Source organism: Pangasianodon hypophthalmus, chromosome 3 (genome assembly GCF_027358585.1).
Source record: "Pangasianodon hypophthalmus isolate fPanHyp1 chromosome 3, fPanHyp1.pri, whole genome shotgun sequence".
Taxonomy (NCBI): Eukaryota; Metazoa; Chordata; class Actinopteri; order Siluriformes; family Pangasiidae; genus Pangasianodon; species Pangasianodon hypophthalmus.
Window position 1 is genome coordinate 20,199,340 of NC_069712.1, and position 12,185 is coordinate 20,211,524.

General features: G+C 37.8%; 1 protein-coding gene across 1 annotated transcript; it reads right to left on the reverse strand.

Annotated features, from left to right (window-relative positions):
* Positions 1 to 341: 341 nt before the first annotated feature.
* On the reverse strand, positions 342 to 3,061 carry foxi2 (forkhead box I2). The gene is made up of 2 exons (XM_026933670.3): positions 2,237 to 3,061; positions 342 to 1,954 (listed from the first exon to the last, which is right to left on the reverse strand). The coding sequence occupies exons 1-2, from the start codon at positions 2,823 to 2,825 to the stop codon at positions 1,389 to 1,391; spliced, it is 1,155 nt and encodes a 384-aa protein (XP_026789471.1). The 5' UTR covers positions 2,826 to 3,061; the 3' UTR covers positions 342 to 1,388.
* Between the last annotated feature and the right edge of the window lie 9,124 nt (positions 3,062 to 12,185).

Here is a 12,185-nt window from a genome sequence, read left to right on the forward strand (position 1 = left end):
GTTCTTTGGATAGTTCAGGGCTGATAGTCTTACTCGGAGCCTTTCTAATAGGAAAGCATTCAACTTTTTTTCACAGAACATTTAAGTGGTCCAACAGAGGAACACTTCAGAAGCCCAAAAGGATTCTAGATCTCTTGCTCTTTTTTTCTATTTCATTAGAACTGTAAGTTAATATAACATTTTAAAATTTGCATTAATTGTGTTATTATATACATGTGATGCAAATATTTTACGGATATAAAATGTGTTGAGATATTCATGTTTAAAATGAAATGATGAGGAAAAAAAATCTAGGAATTACAATTTATAAGTTTTGATTTTTTTTTCCAACTCTATATTTATAAAAAGTACAAAAGGTCAGAGAAGACATAAATAATAATACATAATGATAAAAACATAGACATAATAATATTATACAAGAGATTTAAGGATCCAAAAAGATATTATCAAATTGTAATTTTCTTAAAAACAGGGGAAATGTTTGCATGTTCTTAAAAACAGGGAAAATGTCCAGTTATTTGAGGTTAAAGTGTGGACAAACATTCCAAATGAGCCTGAAGATTAGCTGGCACTTATGCAGAAATGCTTTTGTCTTCATAACTTATTATCCAAATACAAAATACATCTTTGTCCTCTGAAACAGTCTACAAAAATACATAATTTAATATAAATATATATTTTAAAATAACTATATAATTTACAAAAAATACACATTAAAACACAGTGGTAAAGAGAGACAGAGATAAAGATAATGAAAAAGGCTGGTACAGCTGGAAGCACTAATATTTAAGGTGGATACATTTGCATTTACCACCAGTTACAGTGTTGGATTTAAAATTGTTTTAAAAAAGGCTGTATCTCCCGAGTTTCCTCAGAAATACAACTCACCATTAGTGCATTAAATGAATTAGTATTGCTGCATAATAAAGGGTGTATCAAACGTGTATGTTATCTAAACTAGAATATGAACAACAAAAAATATGTTTGGACTAATAATCTCGAAGGGGATGTATATGAATACATACTTTCACTGAGTTAATGCCATTTACAAATATTCGTCTGTTGCACAAGCTGAGCTAGGCTTACACCCTGCTACACAGTGAAATCCCCAATGTCACCATGTCCTGTTAAATTACCACCTCCAGTGTTGAATTTTTTGAAGGGTTAATTTAATACCTACTATAGGCCTACTGAAATAACTCTTAGGCCTATGGTGTTTATACAAGTCCCAGTGGACACAGTAAGCACAGTAAAGCTTAATTCAGTACTGGATATTTTTGCAATGCAGGTTTTTTTTTAATGTACTTTAATTTCAAGGCTAAAATGTGAAAATGCCTTAAAAAAACCCCAGACAGATTCAGAGCTGCCACACTAAGGACGTTCCGTAATTATAACTCCGTGCCCTCTCTCGGGTATATGAGACTGTTCACGCTGAAGCTGTTGTAGAAGTGGCCGTTGTACTGCGCACTTTGAGCGCCACCGAACGCGCTCGAGTACGTGGCTCGGTTCGCGTGCACGGTGTGGTCATTTTGCTCCCCGGGTGGCGCAGCGTCGGTCGCAGAGGCGCCGTGATACGGGCTTAGAGCACTAATGTTCCGACTGGACAGCTCGCTGATTAGCCCCAGGGAGCCCTGTCTAACGGCCGGCCCCGGGGCCGAGCTCATTCCGGACATGGTGCTGAAGAAGCTGTTGAAGCAAGGCGCTGACGCAGGAGCCGTTGGAGACGCACTTCTGTGGCTCTCATTGGCTGCTGTGTCTATTTCCGGAGACACGGCCCCGCCCAGGTGCGCGCTCTCAGACGACTTCACACCTGCAACAGGTCGACCGTCCTCGGCTTTAGTACCGCTGGAAAGCCCGGAGCCCGCTTCCGACCTGCGCTTTCTTTTTCGCCGGAAGTTTCCGTTGTCAAACATTTTTTCGCAGTTGGGGTCCAAAGTCCAATAGTTTCCTTTTCCTATGAGAAAAAAATCGGCATTGTTAGACATGACACATCATATAAGAAAGGCATTTCTATCCCAAAATATATCTAAATGATATTAAGAGAATTTCGAATTCTAGAAACTTCAGTCTGGATATTTAAAAATATTTACTCTAATTTGGCTACTCATATGCATTTTGAGCTAAACGGATCACCCCATGATCTTCTGTGTTATGCAGTATTAACAATAACGTGGGATGAAAATGATTTTGTGAGGTTTGTGTTTTGTGACCTTTTCTCTGAGGTGCATCTTCTCACCTGGATCATCCTCGTCGCGCGGAACTTTCTTGAAGCAGTCGTTCAGGGAGAGGTTGTGTCTGATGGAGTTCTGCCAGCCCGCCTTGCTCTTCTTATAAAACGGGAAATTGTCCGCTACGTACTGGTAGATCTGGCTGAGCGTGAGCTTTTTCTCGTGCGCGTTTTGGATGGCCATGGCGATGAGGGCAGAGTAGGAGTAGGGAGGGCGCACCAGCTTCAGCAGCTCCTCCTGACTTGCGATGGAGAGCCAGCCGAGGTCGGGACCCGCGAACCCGGGCGAGTTGGTGAGATACTGCCTCTGAGAGCCGTAGGACGGAGCGATAAACGACGGGCTGCTGTTTCCGTGTAAGTATGATGGGGAGGAATTCACTCCGGGACCGTTGAGCCATAGGTAAGGGTTTGGGGTAGCCGCGTACTCGCCGAGGCCGTAACCGGCTGGCCTTTGCGCGCTCGCTACACTCTGCTGGTGGTAAACGAAGTTGTCGCAGTACACGGCCATCTCTGGCGCGTCGTGCGCGCTCTTGGGCTGGAGAGGACTCGCGGCGGGGGCAGAACTGTGGTGGATCTGCGCGTCCACGGAGTTCATCATGTCCTGTCACAGCACTGGATAAATCCCCCAGCGGACGCACACTCTCTGTCTCACACCAGGCGCGCGCTACTCTCACCGCTTTCCTTCGTACACACGCGGCACCCGACAGCAACAAGTGGTTTGGATTAACTGCAGTGGATTTGTAGGCATTTATAAAGGCGCCGTGCGCCATGGAGCTTTTTTACTGGCAGCTTCACCACTTCCAGCCTATAGGAATTAGCGATCAGAGTCGGGGGCGTGGTTACCTGAGAGGACAAGACTCATTCATAATCAGAGAAATGGAGAGAAAGCTGAGGCTATAGGGGGATTAGACAACTATTTCTGCTCAGCAAACTATACACCTTTATTTGGTTTTATGGTATAAGCAACACATTAGACCTGTAGCCTTAGAGCTTCACATTTTCCCAGGGAATCTAGGGCTTTGCCTGTGAAGTGATACATTTATTACCCCTGTATACTGTCCGGGTGTGACCACTGCTCATTTTCTTTTTTTAAGAAGAAGAAGAAGATGATGAATCCTTAAATGGTAGAATAATATTTAATGTATCTACGTGGTTGGTCCAGTTGCTCTTATAAACACAGAAGAACTTCACATTTGGGGCATATGCAGCACATTATAAATATCATTCCCTGAGATTAAAATCAAAATGTTACATTAGTGAACTAATGTAAATGGACTTTGTTAAATAAGAATAAAAACATGCTGTCACATTGTGCCAGTCTATTATTTGCACACCTGTGTGGGACTCTGATTCTTTGCAGCCCAGTTCTATGTAAAGTTGATCAGTTTATGAATAATTTTGTGAATTAAATCAGGTCAGAGCAGCTATAAGCCCTGTGAACTCATACACACATGTACCCAGGCAGCTACTTTGCAAAACTCTGATTTATCATTATTTTCCTCATTCTCTAAAAAATGATATATTTATGTCTTAATAAATAAAGACATATTTATTTATATATATTTTATCAACCCTAAGCATTTTATTGTCCTACGTCGTGTACCTCACACAGAGAGGGATAAGGGGATTTACCAGTGTATGGTGAGGTGGAGGAGGAGGTCTGAATACAAAAGATATTGTGGGATCTGATCTTAACAGTGAATGTGAAGAGAACTGAGATTAACAGTAGCCTCCCAGCCAACAGCAAGAGAAGTCTGAATGTCCAAGAATGGACAGAATCATTCACAATCCTCAAACTTATCACTTATAATTATAATCAGAAGCTGGTCAGTGTGACTAGGCAAACAGCAGAGTGAACACAACAGGCGAGTTAGAAGTATACTCTATACCTCCTGACTTTGCTGGACATTCCTCTTTTCCATATTAAACACCATATTGGGAGGTATACTAAATATTTTTATTCTGTATATGTAACCTAAAACCCTGAAACAATTAAATTACTGAATAACTGAGACATTTTTAACAGATTGTCATCCTAAATGACATGATTATGATGAGAAAGACAAAAGAGTATCCTACTACTTATATTAATACTACTAATAATACTAGCTTCCTCCTCCTCCTCCTATAATAATAATTATTATTATAATTATAATTATATAATTATTATTATTATTATTATTATTATTATTATTATCAATATAAGTGTTTTTCGAATTAAAGAGGTAGGTTTAGTTCACTCTTAGCCTACAATATTTAGTTATTTTATGTTATGTATCAGACCATCATTCATGAAACTGTCAAACAAAATCCGATCCATGTTCCATGTGATGCGCTAAAAAAATGCTTAAAACTGAACTGTACACTTTACAACACAGCTACTCTGACATGAAAGAAAGAAAGCAGGAAAGAAAGAAAAAAAAACCCAAGCAACAAGTATGTATGTAATTTCACAAGTATGGGAAATTATTAATTCTAATGAAAAAAAAAAAAAAAACAAACAAACATGTGAAGGTCTATTATCATGAGTATTATGAGCATTTCGATGTATTTATTTAGTAATAATTTAATAATAAACATTTCGAATCTAATTATTTTTCCTGCTTATAAATTCTTACATCTGGAATCCGTTAGAAATAGAAATGTGGGAATTTATTCATATTTCGGTGTAAAACAAAACCTGAATGCGCTCACAGAGATAGTCTATATAAAGAAAGCTGTTAGAGGAACTGGAATCTGGAGATATAAAGAAAAAAAAGGATTATAAGCACTGAAAGATGGGGAACTCCATGCTGAGGGTTTGTCTGTATCAGAGAAGATGAATGGCTCCATCTGGTGGCACATTTCAGTAAGAAAAAAACTCAGCACTCTCTTTCTCTTTTAAAGCAGCCATTTTTTCTTTAATTTAATATAAATAGTTAATGTGAACCCTCAGAGCTTTCTTCTATGTGTTTAAGTGGTGCATATCAGTGGTGCTATACTCTTTCATTACAGTGATTTGTTTGTCCTTGGCAAATTACTGAATCTATACTATTTTGTTCATTTTCATTTCTTTACTTAGGCATGTCCCTCAAGCTTGGTGACATAAACTATATAGCCAAAAGTCTGTGGACACCTGATCATCATATCTATATGTGCTTTTATGAACATCCCATTTCAGATTTGGTCCTCTATTTGCAGTTACAATAACCTCCACTCTTCTGGGAAGGCTTTCCACTAGATTTTGGAGCATGTTCAGTGGTTCAGTAGTTTGTTTTCAGTACAGTGGTTTCAACTGAGAATCTGTCACTTAGGCTGTTTTAATTGCAGTTAGATTAATTGGTGTTTGTTTAGTTCTACAGTTTGGTAGCCTAAGCAAGTAATAAGAGAAAGTCAAAACAGGAGCTATATTTAGAGTGGATAGAGAAAGTCTACACACCCCTGTTTTTTGGTACTGGGGCTCTAGTCAAGATAGAGGGAATCATAGAAAGCTCATGGAAAGATGAAGAAAGATGCCTCCTTCCAGCACGATAACGACTCAAAGAACAAATCCAAGTCAACAAAAGAATGGGTTCAGAAGAAGAAGATTTTGGAATGGCCCAATGTTTTTGGAATGGCTCAGTCAGAGACTAGCTCTAAATCCTATCCAGAACCTGTGGAATGACACAAAGAGGGCTGTGTTCCAGAGATCTCCTCGTAATTTGATAGATCTGAAGCATCTTTGCAAGGAAAAAATGGAATAAAATTGCCAAATCATGTTGGTAGACTTTGCTAAACTAAATTGCCAAACTAAGTTGGTAGACTCAAAAAGAGTGAGTGCTGTATTACAAGCAATAGTAGTTTTAGTAGTATTAGTTAAGTGGCGTTCACACTTGTGCAGCCAGGTCATTGTAAGGTGTTCCTTTTTTCCTCCATAAAATATTTCTAGTTGTTTTCCACCAGAATTTTGTTGGTTGCTCTATCATATCATATTTTATTATATAAAAATCTGATTTTTATGTTTCATTTTTACACAAAAAGCTGCAATTGTAAATGGGGTGTGTATCAAATTGGGCAAAATGTTTAGCTGCAGTTTTGCTTTTGCATGTACAGTATGTGGGAGTATATTGCTTGTCTCCACACATAAAGCAAAGTTTGCTGCAGTTGTAAACTGCGACACATAGAGAAAGAGCCCCATCTGCTGATCACAGCCATAACATGATTTATATGACATTTTTAGTCATTTCAAGGCACAATTTTTGCTGTGTGGTTCAAATAATTTTCCAACCATTGTATCAATGCACATCAATTCTGGCATTTTCTATTAAGGATTTCTTAACTTCTTCTCATAAAATATCAATAGTAATTATAATATTTTAAATAAAAATTTATGACATCTGATCCTCAAAAATTAAATAAATGAAATACATCAAAACAGTATTTTTTTAACAACCACATTCACCAATCCAAAGAATTCTCCTTTTTCATGCACGTTACCTATGGCTGAATGATTTATGGGGAAGACAATTCTAATATCCTAAAATAGAATAAAAGGCTGCCCACTGCTCCGGGTTTGTGTTCACTACTGTGTGTGTGTTCACTACTGTGTGTGTGCACTTGGATGGGTTAAATGCAGAGCACAAATTCCGAGTATGGGTCACCATACTTGGCCACAAGTCACTTCACTTCAATTCACTTCATATAAAACCTAAGCAAACACCAATAGTATTAGTTAAAAAGGACATTAATGATTCGACTGTAGAGTGCTTAAGAGAGCATTTACTTGCACCTTACAAGTAAATTGGTGCCCTATAGTATGTTTGGGTGTTTTTCCAATACAGCATCATGTTAATGTGTGCAGCATTTATATAGATAACATTTAAAGAGACATCATCTGTGCTTTACCACTGTGATTTCAATCAATGCTGATAAGTCAGTAAAACCTTAATATCGACCAACATATCAGTCAGGATTTAATTTGATCTTAAATTAAGTTAGACTACACTGCAGAGGTATGGTAAGCAATAACTGAAGTGATATACAGTGATATACAGTGTTAACGTTGTTAACATCAGTGTGTACAAACAATAAACACATTAACATTCCATGCTATCCATTATTCAGAGATGCAGGCTTTCTTGCTCATTCTGCCTGTCAGGGAAATGCCACAGCAAAGTGTAAAGATCAAGGCCTGCTGTTACCTTGAAAGGAGATATAACCTAGCTTAAAGCGTGTGTGTGTGTGTGTGTGTGTGTGTGTGTGTGTAAAGACAAGCGGCAAATGGAGTTTCAGAAGCTTATTAGAGGTTCACTTGGCCCTTGGCATGTGGGTAACAGAGGGGAACACATGAATAAGGAGTGGATGGAGAGGAAAAGGAAATAAGAAAGCAGATATAGAGGCAGTGTTTTCTTATTTATACAGTGTGCTGACAGATACAAAGCAAGAGATCTAATGTATGTCCCTAATCCAAAATATATCATCTCTCTCTCTCTCTCTCTCTCTCTCTCTCTCTCTCTCTCTCTCTCTCTTCTGTCTCAGTTCTGTTCTGCTATGTAGTGCATCTCTTGTCTTGGTTTAGAGGGAGATTGTATAGTAGCACATACCTATAGAAGTGCTGAGGATATTCATCATACAGGGACACGAGGGACAGATTACTAACCAGGCCTCCTGGGCATGTGTGTAGGGAACCTGTCCACTAGGGGGCACTTGACAAGCTTAGATTTTATAGTGAATTATTAGTTTGTGAGGAGAAAAGCAAGAAGGAATAAGGTAATATTGCTTTCTACACAGGACCAAGCTTACTCAAATACTCATAATGGATGTGTAATGTAGTAATGTATGCATTTTTTGTTGAGAGGGGACTGGGTGGGGCAGTGTAGGGGCGGTCAGAGTGCCCCACATTGGTCTATGTATGGCAGGGAGGGAGGAGTATGTTCCTGCCCAGCGGGATTACATATATAGATTTGGCTCTATTATTCACTATTATTAACTTTGTAACACAGTTCAACTTTATGTTTGAATCCATAAAACTCTGATGTTATGATTGCAGCATGACTCATAGACTGATGAAAAAAAAATCAGAATAGAGGCAGTGATAGCAGCAATGCACCACCATTTCCATTTAAACAGCAAATCAGCTAAAAATATCAAGTTCAGTGACAATGCAGGAAGAGAAACCAGTTCACTGTAAATAGAGCTTATGAGCTGGGGATGAGTTGGCCAGAATTCTTTGACAGAAGACAAATTCACAGTTTCTCAGACTATATGATAGAGTGCTGCGAGGTTATACACACACACACACACACACACACACAGATACACATTTGCAAACACACCCAGGTTTGTTATAGAGACTAAGAGGAAATACCAGTGGTTTGCTTGGTTAATTTAAAACACTTTTAGAATCTAAATAAATATTTCATTGCATACCAGGTAAGCAAGAATGAATGCCTTAGGTGTGTGTGTCCTGCTAGAAGAGTCAATAACACCACATATACTGGAGGCAGGACACACAGCCTCCCCCTGTCCATCCACAGCTATTCTATAAAGGGCCAGTTTATAGAGAAGCCCAACAGATCGACCATTCTCTATTTAAAACTGGCATTTCTCTCAAGTTCTGCCATTTCATATGAACTCCAGGCCCGGGGTGATGAAGCCGAGATATTACAGTAAATATTACTCCTATTACAGAGCTAATCTCACCATGCTGAGGCTAGAGCTCAAAGAAAAAAGATGGCCCTACACAGTGGCTATAATCACAGTAATAGCATCCATACACCCCTCTCTCTCTCTCTCTCTCTCTCTCTCTCTCTCCCCTCTCAAGTATTAAATCAGATCTGTTTTCCCCATTGCTGTGAATAAACGACATTGTATAAACGGAAAAGATTTTGTACTATTAAAGTCCATACACAATATTAAAATGGCTTGATATCCCAAAATCACACTAGAGTATTAAGTTATATATATTAACTACAATCTAAAGAGGATTGCTAATATGATTACTCTCATCACTGCAGTAATCATATTAGCAACTAGTGAAAATATCCCTTTATATATATATATATATATATTCATTTCTTTATGACAAATGCATTTTAAAGAAGTTATTTGATTATCTTTATAAAGGTGTCAATGATGAGGTGATTGACAGGTATGGCTTTAGTTGGTTGGAAGCTACAAACGAGACACCTGAGGTTTCCTCATTTAACAATATGTGACGTGGTTTCCATAAATGTCCATGTATAGTTGTAGAGTGTCACTCGTACTCTGTTACCAACCACTACAATTATTATGGCTATTACTCTGCAGTTATGTCAATATATTATTGATGCCTTTAATTAGTTGTTTCACTGGTCGCATGCTTAACCCCACCTATTTCTGGATAATTTTTCTTTTTTTCCTATTTAATAGTCTTAAATTCACCATATGAATTGTCCCAGTATGTAGAAAAGACCATAACAAAGGCAGGCATAAAGCAGGCACACTGCCCCAACATTGCAATCTCTTCTGCTCAGCTTCAGGCATCAATTTCATTTACTGTGCAAACACAAACAAGGCACTTTTGATTTTGCAAACACACATCAGCAGAGCCATGTTTTCCACCATATAGGTTTTTTCTTCACAACCTTTGTTCTTACACAACATGAAGACTGATGTCTAGTGCTCTAGGTGTGGTGTTATGAGCTACCACAGGGTGGAGCCACAAGGCTCCACAGTAGTACCAGTCACAACTGCCCCTCATCCACTACATTTGATCTGTTCTGAAGATGGACACTTTCCAACGTCCTGTTTTAAATCTTTCATACTTGCCTTTTGTACACTGAATCATGGGAACTTTGTAATATGCAGTGTGTGTTTATTACAATCCCTAGTTAGTGGAGCTTAGTAATGTAGGTACTGATTTTTCATAGGTTAAAAAAAACCCCAAAAAAACCTGGCTTCCCATCAGGGAAATATATTAGTTTCATTGCCACTGCTTCTGGAGCACTGCCTGTCTGTTGGGTTAGTCTAATGTTAAGCTCTTCACACAAACCTGTCATGTTATAATACTTCTTGGACTCACCAAAGCTTTAAATACATCCAGTACTGTGTAAAAGGCTTAGGGACATGTAAAGAAATGCTGTTAAGCAAAGATGCTTTCAAAAATAATTAAATTAAACATTTTTACATTAAAATAATCTACTATAAAGTCGGCAATAAAGACAGTAATAAACTAAGCAAAGTGAATAATTGATGTGACAACCTACTGCGTTTTAAGAAAACACATCAGTAGTCTCAGGTACACGTTGTGCAGTTTTATAAGGAAATTGGCTGGTAAATATTTCTAAGTATCTTGGAGAATCTTCCACAGTTCTCCTGGAGACTTTGACTGATACACTTGCTTCAGATTTTGCAGGTAAAACCCGAAAACCTTCATTATGTTTTTTTGTCTCAAAAGTGGTGTGTTATGTAATATGTTACTTTCTTTACATACAAACATTTTCTGTGACATTTAATTTTTTGTTAAAAATAATTTGGAAATCTAAAATGTTTTTTTTCTGACTCAATAATGCAGAAGTCATAAAATAATTAGCATGCATAAGAACTTTGCACTGCACTGTACTGTATCTGGTACGAGTGATAATTTTTCATTTTGCAGTTATGTAAATGTATTGGATAAAAAGGAAGCAAATCTCTTTTAAGAAAAAAAAAATGTACAAAAAGGATAAAGTTCGCAAAAAGGAAAAGATTGTGTATGCACCCTGCATAGGATAGCATATGTTACTGGGAAATATGATTTAATTAATTAAATTCAATGAATTAAATCATTTAGTCAGTCAGTTCTAAAAATGAGACACATTAAAGTATTAAAGCATTAAAGTATTTCAGTCTGAAATATGTACTGTATTTAACAGAGCCCAGAAAAACAAATATATAACAGTGAAACAGCACAGTCCTCATGTTTTCTCACTGTCACATTAATGTGCGAGTATCTAAACTGCACATTTTACGCTAGCCCCCCCTTACCTTTATAAATCATACAGGATGAAGATAAATCTCCCATAAATAATGAAATATTGCTGCTGATAATCACTTCTGCTATAGAATCCAAAGAAAGACCTGAGAAGTGGGAGTATTGTGTGGGAGTATTGCTTTGTAATGGATTTTCCATTACTCTACAAACACAAAACTCAACCACTGAAGTAAAAACATGCAACAAATACAATTATTAAATCTACTACCACTAGGCTACTGATGATAATTACAAAAAAATCCTGAAATGCCCTGTGTAACACACACTGCAGAGATCCTCCTCCCCGGAATACTAAGGACTCTTCTTCCACACTCACAACGTTGTTAACTTCCTGATCTAGCATATACAGTATAAGCACAACGACCTAGTTTGTGTAAGTATTGAGCCTTGCTATTTCTCCAGCTGCTTTACCATATGCATGACCTTCTTATCTGTTTTTTGGATTATTCTTTGGATTACTGTTTTGGCCTTGTTGTTTTGGATGATGATTTGTGCTTTGACCCATGCTTGTTTTTTTTTTTTTTTTTTTACTTTGAACTTTAGATTGTGTTTTGGAATTGTTAAAAAAAAACTCATGCAAATGGATCTTCAACGTTCCCCTGAGTTCTGTCCATTACATCCTGCTTCTCCAAGTTGTTATTACTTTGTAACTAGCAAAGATAATTTGGGAAAATATGTCTACACCGTTGCATCAGTTACAGAGGACAAGGTTATACAGCACTAATGTAGCAGAAAATAATAATTTAGTGAAACACACCCACACAAAGGATGGGATCCCACACACTGGATTTATTTTTATCGCCACTGAATGTGCATCACTCTCTCTTTCACTCTTATACACACACACACTCACACTCACACACACACACACACACACACACACGCACACTGACTTTCTGCTTTAACGGCTTTTTCAGACACACCTTTTTGTCTCAGAGGTCAACATTCACATTACTCACATGCTTCATTGTAATGGCTATTTGTGTC